At 50.5% G+C, this 18,201-nt stretch overlaps 1 protein-coding gene across 13 annotated transcripts in view; it reads right to left on the bottom strand.

Moving 5' to 3' along the window:
- Positions 1–10,586: 10,586 nt before the first annotated feature.
- Positions 10,587–18,201, bottom strand: part of BIN1 (bridging integrator 1) — a 154,528-nt gene continuing 146,913 nt past the window's right edge. For all 13 annotated transcript variants that reach the window (XM_048869185.2, XM_048869186.2, XM_048869182.2 and 10 more), the window contains one exon: positions 10,587–17,240. In XM_048869185.2, coding sequence (XP_048725142.1) covers positions 17,133–17,240 — 108 coding nt within the window. In that variant the 3' untranslated portion in view covers positions 10,587–17,132. The remainder of the gene's footprint in view (positions 17,241–18,201) is intronic.

Below are 18,201 nucleotides of genomic sequence, written 5' to 3'. Positions count from 1 at the left end.
GGTTGTAGCCAAAGGCGCTGCCGAGGGATTCCAGAGGGGCCAGATGACGCCTCAAGGTCATAGCAGCTTGGTTGCTCAGTGACAACCAACAGCCGTGCTTATGGAGGCTGGGTTTCCATTTAAGCCGACCTGAACTGCAGAGGGACAATACAGTCTGCAAATGAGGAAATGACTGCACTGTCAGTGGGCCCAATCTTGTACGTTGTCTTGCATGTTCTCAGTGGCTATCCAACCAGGTACAGATAGCAACTGCCAATCGCTGCCAGCAGAGGGCGCACTGGCTCAATGGTAGTTGAGGGCAGCCCATACCTAACTGGACTGAGTCCAGTGATTGAATTATTAGCAGGGGTGACAACAGATATATTGATAGAGACACAGAGTTCAGAACCAGGTGGAAACACATTAGGCTCCATACAGGAGTAACTAGATGAAATTCTCTGGCCCATGCTATGCAGGAGGCCAGACTAGATGGTCCAATGGTTCTTTCTGGCCCTAAAGTCCAGGAATCAGCCTAAATTTGAGAGCATTTGGATTCAGGCCAGTCCTCAAATTTTATTCTGCTCACACCAGAAAATGTTTTAAGTTGTCCTCAGCCAGCTGCTTCATTTCCTGCACAAACCCATGCTGAAGTGACCCTGCCTTTTTCTGTTTCCTTACATCACTGCAAATCGAAATGAAATAAACCCAGGCTGGAAACATGGTAAAATGCAGCAGATCGCATTAGGTCTAGGCCTGGCAGGAGCAGCACTTACCATCTCGGAAGGCTAGCAGTCCCCCACTTCCTCCTCTCCCAATGGGTCCTCAGTACCGCTGGGTGAGCGAGGGCATGCTCGATGTGGAAGAAATATTTCAGATCCAGAGATGCAGCTAAGATTACAGCAAAGTGTTTTCGGTGTCTAAGTCCCATCCTGGGGAGAAAATGTCAGGAACTAAAGGAGTCATCGATTCTTGTTCTGCCTTTATCTGCTAGATTAGTGACTGGAGGTTCCCACCAGATGACTGCAAATTAGAAATAAGGCGTACATTTTTAACAGTGAGGGTGATGAACCATTGAACAAGTTACCAAGGGAAGTGGTGGATTCTTCATCTCTTGAGGGCTTCAAATTAAGACTGGATGCCTTTCTGGATGATATTGGGCTGGGGTATACAAATGCACCCTGGACAACAAGGGGTTAAAGGGTTGTTCTACGTTCAGCCAGCTCCGCCCCACCATGCCTACAAGGCAGGCCCAGGGTGCAGGAAGAACTTAAAAGGGGAGCTTGCTTGGTGGCAGACCAGGGAAAAGAACAGACCTTCAGCCCTCAACTCCTGGGGAAAGGCCTGACTGAAGGCAGCAGCTTCCCAGCTGACCACTGCCCAAAGGCTCCTCCCCCAGGGAAGTGGGGCCCCGATCCTGATGTACCTCAAGTGGGAGCCATTCCCCTCCGTTCCCTATGGACTCAGTTGATTTGCATTAATTCTCCTTGTGTTTTGTTCATGGACTACACCGCATGGGGAGAGACTTTACAGTGACTTTACAGCCCCTGGCACAGGAAATGGGTTGACCCTCACGGCACCCCCTCCTTATTTCTGGCCTTTTCTGTTGTTTTAATGTCAAAGATGTGGTTCAGATGCCATGGGGCTTGGATGCCATGGTGATGGGCACCGCATAAATTAGATGAGATGAGAGAGGGTTGGCTCATGGGTCATTGCTGCTTCTATAGGGAATTACAATTTGGACGAATTAGTTCAGTAGGGCATCCATCTAGGCACTGTAAAACCATGGAATCCAGGCGCCTGTCCTTTGTGTGAGTACCACCATGCTGTGCTGCTCACCTCTGGCCTTTGCTTGCTTCCTCTTTGGCAAATGAGGAATAAAGAGCTGCATATATGGGGCAAGAATAAAAAAGTGTTGGGGACCAGGGCATAAGAAATACACACAAAGCCTCTCACTGTTCTTATTGGCATGTACCCCAACCGTTGGAAGTTCAGCTCCTTCCCACACAGGCTCCTCTTACTGTTGGAGCTGCGTTGAAAAACGCCCCGTTGTTCTAGGTCTGCAGCACCAGGGCAGGTTGCTATTGCTAGGCTGGTCTTGGCTTCCACCCTACTGCAGCGGGCTCATTTATGGGTAATCTGACAAAAGTAGGGATGGGCCAACACCACAAATTCCTATCCACACCCAAACTTCCTCAGCGTTCAATGGTGCTTGGATTTGGTTTACCCCTGCATGGGAAACCTTTAGCAGATGTCAAAGAAGACTGTTGGAGACCTGAGCTTCCAGTCCCAACTGTGAATTTTAAAGGGTCACGTCATCTCCTCACACTGCATCCCAGTGAATTCTCTGTTGATGCTGAGCTTAATTAAATAGAAATATGAAGCAAGTAAGTAAGGGCAATTAGATGGAAATGCAGCGTTACAGGGTGTGAATGCTGATTACCCTAATAATAGACAATAATGCAGTTTACGGGAGTTAAATGGGTTGTTTAATGGATGGAATGGCCTACAGTATATAATATATAAAGTACTTAACAATAAACATTTAATTACTAACTTCACTTCTGTTTTTCTTCAATGTGCAGAACAAAGTGGTTAATAAAAGAGTCGCCAGATTGGAGTAATTTATGCCCCTGTAAAAACTAATCTGCATATCTGATGGGCAACAGCAATTCCATGTCTGCTCCTGGGAGATTCTAGAAAGCATGAAATGGACTCATAGACACATACATGAGCCCAGGGAAATAAGGCTGAGCTATGTTAAAGAGGAACATGGGAACATGCCCTAAACCAGTATCCTGCCTTCTACATGGTCAGCACCAGATGGTTCAGAGAAAGAAGGCCTATAGTAGGCAGTTAAGGGACAAACTGCCTCCTGGAAAGTTTCCCTCTTACTTCCATTAGTGGGATCCCTGAATTTACATACTCCTTGAAGTCAGACTTTCAGTAAGACTCACCATGGGCTTTTCAAAATGGTCTCGTCTGGCCTTGGAATCTACAAATCTCTGAACTCAGGTAAAGAACTAGCAGCTTTATCGAATGCCACCGCCTTGGTTGAAGGTCTAGACAGCAGTGACTAAACACTGCATCGGTTCACAAAATGGGCCTTCTGCAACTCAGGAAATGGTTAGTTGGTGGCTGGCTCTGTTTCACTTGTTGTCAAGTCCTGGGCCAGGAGGGGCACACCACTGGACACGACATGAGGGAAGACTGCCACAAGACTGTGGTTGAAATGAGACTACCAAGCGGCACAGAAGTCACACGGACAAGTTAGTCTGATGCTGGGTGTTGGTCTGAAATGAAAGTAAGGAAAAGGCAAGTTTTTGGATTGGTTGTCGAACATCTCTGCACATTGGACACAGAGCAGAGCCCTGAAGCAAAAGTGAGCTGCTAGCCAAAAAAAGCTAGGATAAGAGACTGCTGAGGTCGAGCAGGGGAGTGTTGTTACCGTCCTCAACAGCGGAGCAGCCCTGCTCACCGAGCTGTTTATTTCATGCAATGGGTTATGCAGCACTGATCACAGAACATCAGCATATGTCGCTTAATTGTAATAGCTCGCATGCCACTCTCTCCTACCAGAGCTTCTCTCTCCACCCCATGATCACATGGTACATTGGCTGGAAGAGTCAGGGCCCAGGTGATAACATGCACTTGCCTCCAGCAATGCACAATGATGTGCATCAGGAAAAAAACGTGGCCCTTGCCAACCTCAGCCAGCAGGGGTGGGGCAAGGAACGAGCTCCCTTCTTACACGTAATTCTGCCTTCACCAGACCTGCAGGGCGCCCCAGTTCCAAACGCTCAGAGAGTGGAGGTGTGTTTGCTTTAATACAATTACACTTCAAATTCTGGTATTATTGAACTGCCGTGTTACCAGTGGGAGTAAGGCACCTAGGCCCTTTTGAAACCCCGCTAGGCACCTATCTGCATTTTTAGGTGCCTAAATACCTTTAAAAACCTGCCCCCTGGTTCCCAGCCAGCTCGGCCATCTTCCCAGCCAGCTGCTCCAGTGCTGGAGTGGAAATAGCAGCGAGGTCGCAGTCTCCTAACTGAACGATCAATGATACCTTGTCCATAGCTAGCATCAACAGTCCAAGGCAGTGGTGGGCAACCTGTGGCCCACAGGCTGCACGCGGACGGTCAGGGTAATCCGCTGGCGGGCTGCGATACAGTTTGTTGACATTGTCCATCCGCAGGCACGGCCGCCCTCAGCTCCCGGTGGGCGTAGTTTGCCGTTCCCGGCCAATGGGAGCTGCGGGAAGCAACAGCCAGCATGTCCCTGCGGCCCATGCCGCTTCCCGCAGCTTCCATTCGCCAGGAACGGCGAACCAGGGCCACTGGGAGCTGGCTGTGCAAATGTAAACGAACTGTCTGGAAGCCCGCCAGCGGATTACCCTGACGGGCCGCGTGTGGGCCGCAGGTTGCCCACCACTGGTCCAAGGAGCACAGGTTGCATTAACTGCCAGGGAGGAGCTAATTCATCACAGGCACTTCCTGCATCCTGCCTTGATATGTAGGGCTCTATGGATTGGACAGTATGGCGCACAGTGCGGACTGATAACCCAGCCCCTCGTGGGTTTGATTCAGGCCACAACCAAGGAAGATGCCACAGTGGGAAAAACCACAGTGAGTTTGGTTTGGGCCAGAAGTTATGAGGCCAAGCTCTTTCTGCAGGAGCCCTGACTTGGGGGAAGGCCCCTCTGCAAAGAATCAAAGGGGCGGGAGTTATTGATCAGTCAGACTTGTGGCTATTTACGCCTCTCTCTTCCGCATATCAATATGCCTTAAATATTGATCGCCAGCAGTTAGATAGCGTTCAGCCCTGCGCACCAGCATGATGGCCCAGTGGCACTCGGCAGACCCAGGTTTAATTCTTTGCTCCGTCATGTTGGACTTCCTCAGTGGCCTTGGGCTAGTCATGTAGGTATCTCAATGCCTTTGAGGATCTGTGCCTAACTCCCAATGGGATCTGGGCCAGAGATGCCCTGTGCCTCGGTTCCCTAGTTGTGAAATGGGGATAGTAGCACTTCCTTATCCTCCCGCCTCTGCTGTGAGCTAAGGCTATTAAAGACTGTGAGGTGCTCAGGTACCAAAGCAAAGGGGAGGGTTGTTAGATGATAGGGGGACATCCCCAGTGCCCAATGCCATTAGCATCACTAGGTGCCATTGAGAAATTTTCCTAGCCCCTTCCAGCAAAGGATCTCCAAGCACTTTACAGTCATAGAGTTGTAGCCATGGAGGAGTGGTAGGGCCCTCGAGAGGTCATCTGGTCCAGTCCCCTGCACAAAAGGCAGGACTAAGTAACAGCTCGACAATCCCTGACAGGTGTTTGTCTCAGCTGTTCTTAAAAACCTTCAATGATGGAGATGCCACAGCATCCTGAGGCAATGTTAAGTCTCGCTAGCCCCTTGTGAGGTCAATGTCATACTCCTCATTTTACAGACAGGCAACCTGAGCCACAGAGCTGCTTAAATAACTTGCCAACGGCCATGAAGCCAAGAAGATCAGCGTCAGCAGTAGAGCTGAGTAGCCTTGTTGCCCTGACGCCTCCCCAAATAATAGTAATATCAACCTGCTATATCAGCCCTTTTCCATTCGTAGATCGCAAAGCACTTTACGAAGGAGACCAATCGCAGTAGCATCATTTTACAGATGGGGAAACCGAGCCACAGTACCGTGAAGGGACTTGCCTGAGTTTGGGCTCCTGAGTCCCAGTCAGAGGCACTAACCCGCCTTCTGACTTCACAGGGGAGGAAAGAGTTAATGTAATACTCTCCAGAACAAGCAGCCCTGCAGCCGCCTGTTGTGACATGCCGCTGATGAGCCCGTGGCAGGATTTGTTGCTTTATTAACAAGACAATTAAGGGGAAGTTTTCACGGTGCCAGCAGCCAGTATATTTATCGCTCAGGGCTGACCTTGGCGCTCTATTTTACTCCTCAGGAGCTGCTATTAAAAGTTTGGAGGAAGGCAGGGCAGAGGGGGAGTCTGGTGTTTGCGAATGTCTTGATTGTGCCAAGCTTGAGCCTTCAAAAATCATGTGAGGCATGGAAAAGAAAAAGACGATTGGATTAAAAATCAGATTTTATTGAAAATGAAAGCCAAGTTTCTGGCCTTTCAGGGTGGAGAGAGGAGCTTGAAAATGGCAGCCCAAAAGACAAACTCCCCCTGAAAGCAACAACCCCCTCCCTCAACCCTTTTTTTAAAAGTTGCTGTTTCATAATCCCATGCCTCCAGGAGCTGGGGCTTTGAGGAAAACACCAAATAGCTTGAGCCTTGTGATAAAAATCTCAAAAGTGAGTAACACTGTGTTAGGTGAGAAAAATTAAATATGAAGCAGTTATGCCAACGGAACCAAAGTCAGGCTAATAAAGGTTGCTGGGAAAGTCCCTGAACGAGATAAAAAGAATGAAAAAATACTTGTTTAAGTTGCAGGGAGTAAGAAAAAAGGGGAGGCCTGCATTCCTGCATTTTTGTACCAAATGTTCTGAGAACAGTTTGTTGAGATACAGGGGCACTGTTTTCCACTCCTTGTTTTTGTGTTATGTCTGTTCTTAACTCCTCATCTCCTGGTTGACACCCATACCGATAAGAAAGTTAGTGAAGCATTGCAATTTGCTAAAAGTTATCTACAATAAGGGCGTAGAAGTGCATGCATAATAGAGAAAGAGGATTTTAACTAACATAGGGGAGGGGTGGGCTGCTTTATGAATAAATCTGTGATGTGACGGAACTGTCTATAAAAACTTATGAGTTTTACTTAGAGGCTGGCTGGTTCTCTTTGGAGACGGGCTGCTCTCTATTGTTGTGTGCGCTCTTCAATGAAGAGCTTTGTGTTCGGACCTTGCTGGTGTTGCCTGTCTCTTTCCGGTCAGACAACGAACCATGCCGTCTGGGGTTCGAGTCCTTGACAATTGTAATGTGTGTGTGTGTGTCTCTCATTCGCTCTGTTTGTGCATCTCTCTTTCTAAGTGTTTGTGTGCAAGAGTCTCTGGAGGGGAATGGGGTGTGTGTATGTGTGTTTGTGGGTGTGTGTGCGCAAGAGAGAGGCAGGGCTGGAGAAGGGGGTGTAAAGCTAGATAAATGTGGGGTTTAACTCACAACTAACAGGCCCTTCCCTGGCCTGATTCCAGGTTGTCCTTGGTCTGAGAGCGGAAGGAATGGATTTGTGTGTGAGCGCGCGACTGGGAGCCACTCCGGATTCACTCCCACGGTCCCTTGTTCCCACGCCGCTATCTTGTGCTGGTCTTTCCCAATAGCTCTCTCAGAAATGTTGATTCATGGAACTGGGAACATGCTTCAGGATTCGCCCCGTGCAGCCTCAGGCACTGGCAGGTGTCTCTGCAGGGAGAGCCAGAGAAACCCCCCCGGGCCGCTCCCGTTATAGCACACGGCTGCCAGGGCCGGGCGGAAGTCCCGGAGACGGCCCATGGAGTCAGCAGTGCTGAGGCCCGGACGCAGGCCGGTGTTCTGCCGGCATCCTGGGATTGGCGAAGTCGCCTTTTGGGCCCTGTGCAGGCTCGGGGCGGGGCTGGGACCAGGCACCTGCACTGGGGCTGCTAAGGGGGCTTGTCCTGAAGGAGGCGGGAGGCTTTGTGGGGGCTGGCGGTGCCTGGGTTAGAAGTGGGGGGGGTGCCCCCTGATGCCCTCACCACTCTGTGTTGAGGTCACCCCGCACCCCTTGGCAAATGCGACTCCCTAGAAACAAGATGGGGCCAGCCGCATGTTGATTGCCGAGGGGGCAGAATATTCCTGAGCCAGCTCTGCCAGTGACCCCCTCGACCGCCCAGAGCAGGGTCGGGGAAGCAGTTTCAAAACCACACAGCAGGTAGGTTTGTTCTTCTCCCCTGCCCTGCCCCCAGGTTCTGATCAGCCCGTGACACGCACCCCTGGCTGGGACACGCTGCTGCTTCTCCCAGGAGGAGGAGGTTCAAGAGGTGGCTTTGAAATGGCAGCCTAAGCCCACAGCGAGCTCTCTGTAACTTGGCTGTGCCCCATCTCTGGCCTCTGGAGTCATCACGTAACAGTCAGCCCCTGGGCACTTGCAGCTTTGCTAAGCAGGAGCAAGACAGCTGGGCTGGGACCGGGAAAACCTGCATGTGTCACAGCTGGACCAGAGGCATCGCTGCTGGTGGCCCTAACGCCTGGCTGGCCAAGCAAAGCCCCATCACAGGGCTGGGCTGGGCCCCCTGGGAATCGACGGGCCTTTCCCAGCAGGCCCACGCTGCCCCATGGAGCCACAAAGCCATCGGCTAGGATGGTGCTGTCCGTCCGCGGACTGCTGCTCCCTGCCCCTCCCGCAGGCCCACAGAGCAGCCAGGCCCAGCCAGGGTTCAATGGTGGCTGCTGGGGTTTTGCCTGGTGGGGCTTTAGCCACCCGGCTATGCTGACCCCAGTGGACGCGGCAGATCTAAATCACTGCGGGAGGGGAAATGGGCTCTCTTCCTGCCTGTATCCTCCAGTGCAGGGGGTTGCAGGGAATGTTTGTGCTGAACTAAAGTGGGCTGGGCGGGGACACGGGGGCAAACCAGCTGCTTGTTTGATGAACATCCAGCCCCTTAGCCCACACTTCCCCACCCGCTTCCCTTCTTTCCTCCCTGGCTCTCCGATTCATTACCCTAAGCTATCACACAAAATCCAGCCTGGGACTCAGGGCTCAACCCTCATCTTTCAAACAAAGCGGGGGGGTATCAGGGATGTGCCGGGGGGGAGCAGTAATCAGCCTCATTCTCTCACCAGGGCCACGTATGGGCCGCGGCCTTCCTCCAAACGTCACCAGCTACTGCCAGCTCAACAGATTCATCCCTGTGGCAGGGTGAGGGTCAGGCACATGCACCTTCCCAAGTCAAGCTGTGAGGGGCCAGTTTGTCCCCAGCCCAGGCTAAGGGAGTGCCGAGGGGGCCCCCATTGCAATGGCCATAGCATTAGCCAATGGGCTCTCTGGGCCATAGCCGGGAAGAAGGTCTGCCTCCACCTTATCACCAGCCCCAGCCCTCCTTCACCACCCCTGCTCCAGAGTACCCTGCCTATGTCTCCTACAGCTGGATCTCTTTTAGAGCTGGCTTTGCTCCTGGCAGGTAGTATTCCTGCCCTGGGGTACTCCCTCAGGACAGCTCAGGCCTGGCGTGCAGCTCCCTTGTGCCATCATGAAGCTGGCTGTGGGACCGTAGGGACACTTAAGCTGATCCTCTGCATGCGTCTGAGCAGCCAGCGCTGCAGATTAATGCATTGCCAGTGTACAGGCTTTAAGGGCGGTTTGTTCACAGGGAGCATGGGGAATGAATTATGCAGCTGAACTGGCTCACCTGCAGATGCAAAGCAGATGAGTTCTGCAGGGATGCTTTCCCTCCTACTTACATTTCTGGGTGAATGGAGTAGGAGTGCACCAGGCACAACCCAGGCAGAAAAGGTACAGATTCTGCACACCTCCACCGTTCTGCCAAGGTGTCTCCATCCTGACCTGCAGCCACGCGAGTCAAGCTCACTGACCCCTGTGAACACGGGGGTTTGAGCCACCAACTAGAGCAGGAGGTGGCCACCAGGGCTGTTTTAGGGGCATATCCTGGCCTCTTGCTCCAGTAGGTTTGAATCCAGCACCACAGACGTGAAAGGCTGAAGCACTAATGCTTTGTGCTGTCTAAAATCTGCAAAGGGCCCATACAACCAGACTGCCAAACAGCGTGACAGGCTCCTTTCTAATGAGGACAAGCAAGGCCAGGCGCCAAGCCGATAAAGCACTAATTGGCAACGGTTGGCATTTATCAGTTCATGCCAACCTGGGGCCCACAGTTTATTTCTGAATGCCATGCCCCCTCTTTCCACACTCCCGCATTCAGGCCGCTCAACTCAGACAAGCTTAGTGCCCTAAGCAGGGACATCGCACTCGGCCTGGCTGGCTGGCACGAATGTGGAGTGGTAACCCACCCTGTGTGTCTGTGGTACCTTCTTTCAAAGCACTAGTCAGACATTAGTGGCTTTTGCCACACAGCATCCCCATGAAGAGGTTGGGGGACAAACACCATTCACCTCGTTTTACAGCTGGGGAAACTGAGTCACAGAGACTGAGTTGGCCAAAGTTACACTGAGTCAGTGGCAACATCAAGAACAGAGCCCCTCCCTCCTGCCCCCCAGCAGTAATCAATACAAGGACAAACCTGTCCATCTGACTCATGTCACACTTGCATTGTAAATTCCATGGGGCAGGACTCATCTTTTAAGTCTGTGTTTGTATAGCACCTGATCCAGGACTGGTGCTCTTAGGCCACACAATAAGACAGCTAATCTTCACCATCAGCAACATATCTCCATCTCCTGCCATTGCAGGGGCCTTGGGGCCTGGTGGCCCTCGGTCCCTCCTGTTCTCTGCCCGTGGCACACAATGGTTTAGTCTCCTTAGGGCTGTAAGTACTTTAATCTAATCCATTGGGCTCAGTGTAGGAATAGCTGGGGATGGAGGGGTGGTTGGTGGCCCGGAAGAAGCAAGACATCAGACTAGATGAGCAGGTAATCTTGTCTGAGCATAGCCTCTCTGCCTCAGTGTTTTGCCTCTTGAAGAGGAAAGATGGCCCTGGTCCGTTGGCTCTCTTGAAAAGTGAAATGACTGACACAGGCTGTAGGATGACACAAAATTGTATTTGCTGAACATTGCCAAGAAACAAACAGGACAAAGTCGTCTAGTACATGTCACTGGCACCGGGAGTCACAGCTCTGAATACAGTGGGAATTATTCAGGTTTGTATGACAAAAATAAAAATTGGAAAAAAAAAAAAAACCCACCCAAAAAAACCAAACATCGCTCAGGTCACCATGGTTAAACTCAGAGACTGACTGACCAGATGGAAACAAGTTTGCCAGCACAGCATCAAAGCCATTGCAAAGGACTCAGTTAAAGAGAAGCCGAATGAAACCAAGGGCTGCATGTGGCAGGCCTCAAGTATTGGCCGCCTAACTGAAGCACGGACTAGGAAACAGGGTTAGCAGCATGTGCTAGAAAAACAGGTGAAAGACTTCTAGCCAGCAGACAAGTTAAAATACAAAGCCAATACAGAACAGTCTGAAAGCTGGAGTTTCCCCGTTTGATTGTTTAATAAGACTCCCCCGCTCACAATGAGAAATAATTTCTCAGCCATTGGGGTGTCCCTGCCCGTTCCCCACCCCCCACAAGCAGTAGAATATAGACTCAGACCTTTGAAAGGGTCAAATGCTACATTTAAAGGCTCTGAGCCACACACGGCATTTCCACTGGGCTTCCCCATTGTCAAAATCTGCCTCCCCGCTCCAGAGAATGTGGGGCGGTGTTGGCTACTCGGGAACGGTCTATGTTCCAAGAGGACTGACGGAGTGAGGCGTACTCACCCGCCCCCCCCATGTGTACAATACTCTATGGCAGGGGTTCTCAACCATTTTCTTTCTGAGGCCTCCCCAACATGCTATAAAAACTCCACGGCCTCTCTGTGCCACAGTAACGGGTTTGCAGCACATCCAGTAGATTGAAAGCCAGCGCCAGCGTTAGGGGGTAGCAAGCAGGGCAACTGCCTGGGGCCCCAAGCCTAGGGGGTCCCACCAAACTAAATTCCTCAGGCTTTGGCTTCAGATCCGGGCAGCAGGGCTCGGACTTCAGCTTTTTGCCTTGGGCCTCCGCTAGTCTAACACCGGCCTTGCTCTCTGGTCTATTTTGGTGGACCCCCTGAAGCCTGCTTGTGGCCCCCCAGGGGACCCCGGACCACTGGTTGAGAACCTCTGTTCTCTGGGATGTGTGGCCTGCAGTACAAGAAAGGGCCTCCCCCAGCCAGCCCTAATAAGCAATAGCTTGCTGTTTCTCTGGCCTGTCTAATCTGATTGCATTGCATCTTGCCCCGCTACATGAGAGGAGCTCAGGTGTCTTCTAGTTTCACACTCCAGGCTGACGGGAAGGTGCATGGGAGCAACTGGGAAAAGAAGCGCCTCCCCCCCATGGCTGGCACCGGTCTGTAATTCCCTAGGCCTGAGCAGAGTCAGGGGCCCCTCTTGCATTCCTGCCCCATTCTGTGCAGCAAATGCAGCTGCTCCCTGGGCTAGCCCGGAAAGGCCTGGGATTTTAGCTGCCGCTGTAGCTACCCCGGTGCACAGACCCCTCCTGCTGATAGGGTGCAGCCCTGTGAACTGTGACTCAGCTGACCTGCTGCTGCCTGGCTGCGTTTGCACCGACGTGGCCCCATTGGTGGCTACAAACCCCCGTGCAGACAAGCCAGAAGGGGCCAAGTGCAACTTTCTGCCTCCGCTAGGTGGGATCCTTAGTTACTCCCCAGCATCGACTAGGCTGTGACCAGCACTAAACAGTGTGTGACTCTGGCAGTGGGCCCTTCTGTGCATGAGAGGCCTTTGCACTGGGGGAAAGCATGTACAACCCTGCTGCGTTCCCAGCTGCACTGCAGGGGACCATGGGTGGCTTCCTCCACTCTTCTCCATTCCTTTGCTCCAATGCCTGGTCACGCCTGGAGGGGAGCCATTCATAACACAGAAAGGGAGGGGAACTTTACATCCAATGGGCCAAATCTGTCCCCAGTGTCGCTCCAGTGATGCCTAGGAAATGGGTCAATGCGGACTATGGCCTGCAGGACCCAGCTCAGCTAAGTACTTAAGCAAGTGCCTAAGATTCATTTGACTTATAGGGGACTTAAGCCTGTGCTTCATCGCTTTGACTCTGGCATAATTCACAAGGGGGTGCCTCGCACCTGCCATTGCCCGGATGAGAGATGCGGGTGCTCAGGAGCTCTCAGGCTCCCGTTGCGATAAGCAAGCGATTGCAGAGGCGGCTGGCAGGCTGCTCAATGGAGCTCAGCGCCTAATGGGCTCTGCAGCAAGGACTGGGGTTTGGCCGTGGCTGTTGTGGAAGGGATGAGCCGCCGTAACCACCCACCCCAGGCTTTGTGTTAAAAGCTGGAGCGCGTGAGGCCCCAATGCTGCGCGTCCTGCCTGCAAGGTGCTGACAGGCCGAGGCCTCCCCTGACGGCAGGAGGAGCGGAGCATGTTGTAAAAGACGCCTGGGCACCTTCTAGGATGGATGGTTGCGTGCCTAAAATATCCAGGTTAGTGCCTCAGAGGGGTGACCGCTGGTTTGCAAAGAAAAGAGAGCGCGCTCCAGTGGGTGCGATGCCCCTGAGCACCAAGCGGAGGAGAGGCTCTGAACACACTGCCCTGCGCAAGAGACTACAGCACTGTTATTATTCTCAGGCATCTTCACAGCGATTCACCCTGCCCCTCCTTAGCCCTGAGCAGGGCGACCTGTTCCCGAGACCGAGGCCACCACCACACCAACCTGAAATGACTGAAGGATGATCTAGGCCTCTCCCACCTCCCTCGCTTTCCCCTCAGATTTGAGCCTTTATCATTCAAGTGGATGTTCTGAAACTAAACCCACCCTATAAACTGATACTGCACAGGACAACAGACACTCGAGCCCTGACCCAAAGCTCCAGTCAATGGCCAGACGTCCCTTGACTTCCCCAGGCTTTGGCTTAGGCCCTTCGAGAACTGGGAGAGGAAAGAAAATCACCACTTACAGCCTGGGTAAAAGGCACTGCTCCGAATTGGAAAGCCAGGTTGAGTGATGGGTGCTTGGTTTCCACTAGGGAAAACTTCAGGGCAGACTGGCTCAGTGTGCTTGAAACCCTGGCTGCAGGAGCCTTTTCTCTTTGCTAGATGGCCTACCCAGTAAAGAAATGCACAGGGCATTTAGCCAAGAGAAAAAGCAGAGAGCACATAGGAGCCACAGCTGGTTATGGCTTGTCGCAGCATCCTACACGCTGAATGCCAGGTAATAAACTCAGATTGCTGACCCAGCTAAAGAGACAAGAAGAAAAAACAGGAGAACGATGCCTTATTTTGTCATCATCAAGTGTGTGACCGCTGCCCTCTGGGACAAAGGCAAGGTGGCTACACTCAAGTTGGAGGGGAACACACATAACTAGGACCAACTGCGGTTGGAAAGATAAGAGCTCCCTTCTAACCAATCCGACAAAACCACGTGGAGGTGGGGAGAGAAATGCTTTATTGTTGATTCAGTAAAACGCTCCCACCTCAGCTTCGCAGACAGCGAAATAGCAGCTTTTCTGGGGCCATCTGACATGTAGTCCCTAAAACGTTCCCATTCTAGCAGCCAGTGCATTGGGGGGGATTTATTGGCCCATGTTATACAGGGATCCATCCTAAGCCAGTGTGGACTGTGGGCTCTTTTCACCTTACAGGCTCAAATCTATCCAGATGTCTCTTCAGTAAAATAAATTGAGTGGCACCTGCTTACACCAGGGCTGATTTTGGCCCAGGGGCTTGAGGCCTGCCTGCTACAATACAAGCAGGAGCTTTTTGCACAGGAAGTTTACAATATAGGGGTCTAATCCTGGAGACCTCATGCCCTCAAGACTCCCACTGAGTTTGTGTATGTGCGAGCAATGCAGGATCCAGACCTATCTAGGAGGCATAGGGCCTAGGTAGTACACTCTGTTTGCTCCGAGCGGACTTCTTCAGGAGCAAATGGAGAGAGAGGGAGAGGCACTTTCCCCATTGAGTACCACTGGAACAGAATTCATCAGAGCTGAACGCTACATCCCCTTTTGTGCAGAGGTTCAGTTTCGCTTCAGCAGGGACAATACAGTACTGGACGGTTGCTTTGTTAGCCCCACACAATGAAAAGGCCTTAGCAGGATTTCTTTTGTAACAGCTGTCTGGTTCAAACACAGCAGATGACAAAAAAAACATACAATAAATTAGAAGTCCGCACAGCTTCCGAAGGTGCTAGTCACTAATAAAACGATTACTTAGGAGACAAACTATAGCTCTGGTACTTATAATCTTATCTTAAAAAAAACACACACACACCCATAATCCACAGGGTTCTGCATAAAAATAAGCACATTTAAGCCAAGAGCTTGCTGTTAACTAAGTTAACCCGCTTTTTTATATATATAGATCTCTCTCTATAATTTTTTCCCCATAACATTGTTCTTCGAAGGAGCAACTGGGTTTACAAAGACATAAAAATAGAGATTTTGAAAGGGCAGGGTGCTAGTTAAGATGCTCAAGGCACCTCTGATTAAAACAATGGGATAATATTCTACAGTGCTGGCTCCCAGTACTCCTGTGCTGGGAGCAGTTATTCTTGAGTAGTCTTGTGTTTTTGTAATGGGGGAGGAAAAAGATAAAAAGTATCAGTTGCAGCAAGTCCCCCCCACACCCAATCTCTCTCTCTCACTCACACACACACACACACACACACACACGATAGCAAAATATGGAGAGAATGAGGACATGGACCAGATTCTGATCTCAGTTACACCGGTGTGAATCCAGAGTGACTCCATTGGCGTTAGTGTTCCTGACTTTACATCAGCATCACTGAGATAACTAGTGGACCATTAACTTTAATACATATACAGACACACGGACACACACTTGGGACCTACAAGAGGGGTTTTTTTTGCCCCAATAGCATACATGCAAGATCAGAAAAGAGGGGCTTTTTTTTGAAGGTTTAACTGTGCCAGAATTTTTTGCATACTCTGCTAAAGCCAGCTTATGTTAGGAAAAGTGTTATTTCATACAGCGTCCCAGTATGTAGGAGGTAGCTGCACCTATACCAACCCTGTCAAGGCAAAAAGGAGGAGGAGTTTGGGCCAGGGGGAAGATGGGTGACCTTAAAAAAAACAGAAGATCAGATCTGCTTGCCAGCTGCATCAGCATTCAAGTAGCATTTAAAGTACCTCCATGGGACTTTAGGATGGGGAATCTAATCTGTTGACTTTGAGAAGTGTAAGACCCACTTTGTTTTATTTTAAGCAAGCAGGCTGCAGGGCACTTTCAAATTCCCAGAACCGAACAGGAGCAAAGACTTGTAGGAAAGGTCGGTGCCAGTATCAGGACCGGGAGTACTGTCCCCACGTCGACGCTGTAATAGTCCCACGTCTTCGAACTCATCCCAATATAATAAAGTCATGCAGAAATTTTAAATAAGTATTCAAACAGTTCACTTTTCTCTGACTTCAACTTGTTCACCAGCACAGGATTGGAGGAAGCAGGTCTAATGATACTTCACATGCAGAATTCAAGAAAGGGGGGGGGACAATAACCACACAATTGGAAACACAGAAAGCAGAGTTGTTTTCTCTGTAGTATGCCTCAGATATTCTGTCTCATTTCTTTTCCCCCCACCCTCTTCCTTAAAACTGCACTTTCTAAACAGCCAGATTTCAAGACCATCCCTGCCTACATGAATCTAAACTTTCCTGCTTTAACAGGCTTTTTCATTATTTCTTCACAACTAGTTTAAACAAATCCAAAGTTTCAGATTTTTTTTTTCTTTTTAATTTGTCGTCAGTTTCCCAATTTTCCCTCAAGAACATTTCCCGGGGCGGCGTGTGCTGCTGCGATCGTCCAGCTCCAAGGTTTGGAGGAATTTTGGACCGAGCCTAGCTGCACACATTTCACTCCGAAATGTACTCTTCCTGATAACTTTTTGTGTTTGCTTTTAAATGTATAAAATCACAGTTCATGTTACATCTTCAAAGGAAGAAAACACCACACACACACACACACCATATTGGTGAACACTGTACACTAAATATGTCTTTTCAACAGCATAACAGGACATTTGGCCTATCATAGGTCGTAACATGGGCAGTGCCTGAAACTTTAGGGATGCCACGCCAGCAACTTAGATCACAAAAGAGCTGAACCCAACCACCCATGGGACAGCTGGGCTCAGATCCTTAAAGGTATTTAGGATCTAACTTCAACTGATTTCGGTGACAGTTAGGAGCCTTTGAAGATCTAGGCCTTAGCTCTTTCCTTTTCAAGTATCAGGCTGAAATCCCCAAAATTCAGCCAACACAGCATTTACAGGTACCACACCAAGCCACTTCTGCATCAGCCTCGGAATTCAAATGCTGTCAAATCAAAGTGGGAAAGGGGCATTTGACCTGTCTTATTATTATGTATATATTTTAATAACACTTTTGAATTCATTTTACTGCTAAAACCTTGCTCTTTAAGAAGAATCCAACCTTTAAGTTGACACTATTTTGGGACTTATGTTCCTTTAAAATTCTCTTTTCTTTTGTTTTTAAAACACCTCCTGGAAAACTTGCTTTCTTCTGGCAGAAAAATCAGCTGGCAGCTCTGGGCTCTCACTGCACCCGCTCTGTGAAATTCTCCGGGAAAACCCCCCGACTTTGATCAAGTTCCTTATGCTGGAGCCAGTCAGCCTCTTTCACGCCCATCAGCCATCCTTCATCCTGGCAGAGAGAGAGAAAGAGATCCATCAGAGACCAAGGGCCAGATTATTTTTTATGCAGTGCAGGTTGGGGGACATCAGAAAAGGAGTGGGTGAAACGGATAAGCAAAGTGATGCTCCGAGCTAGCTCACAGGGAGCAGAAAGCACCCTAGAAACAAAGCAAGGTGGGCAAAGGAGCTTTTCATTTTTGCAGTGAAGAACATCTCCCACTGGAGGCAATGGCAAAGCTGCCACCCACTGCACAAGCAGGACATGGTGATTATGGTATATGCAAGGCCTGAGCTTGCTCTCATTTATGCTACCTGTCAGTCAGGATGCCCACTGAAGTCAGATCAGAACCTGGCCCATGGGTAAAGGGGGCTAGCAGGCCCCTGGGGTGCGATGGGATCCAGTGTACGTCTTTACATCGAGACGGGGGGGTCTTCCTAAATGATGCACTTTAGCTGGACCACGAGTTATTGGGATTGGTGTAGGAATTGCTGCATAGAATTCCCTGGCCCATGTCATGCAGGAGGTCAGCCTGAATGGTCCCTTCTGGTCTTAAAACCTATGGATAACCTACAACTCAGGGGAACTGCGTAGCCACCAGCGTACAGCCCCCACCTCTGGGTGTTTTGTCCTCTGCCGAGGTCATTCAGCAAGGAGGTTCCCTGCAGATTGGGAGCATGTCTGGAGTAAGAGAGGTTTCAGGGGAGGAGGCTGCTTCATGTCCTGGCCCCACGGACAGTGCACACAGGGAGGACTGTTTACTACGACAGCTGCACACGTTGTTCTTTGCCCTGCGTCCACCTCTTTGGGTGAGGCATCCACCTTGGCCCTCAGCTCATTTATATGCATCCTGTCAGGCGAAGCTGGGGTGGGTAAAATACAGCCCGTGGGCCGGATCCAGCCCGTCTAACATTTCTGTGAAGCCTGCCATGACTAACGTTTCTGTCTGACCTCCACTGCCTGCTCGTGATCT

The sequence above is a fragment of the Caretta caretta genome, chromosome 11, assembly GCF_965140235.1.
Source record: "Caretta caretta isolate rCarCar2 chromosome 11, rCarCar1.hap1, whole genome shotgun sequence".
Lineage (NCBI taxonomy): Eukaryota > Metazoa > Chordata > Testudines > Cheloniidae > Caretta > Caretta caretta.
This window is presented reverse-complemented; position numbering and strand designations above follow the sequence as displayed.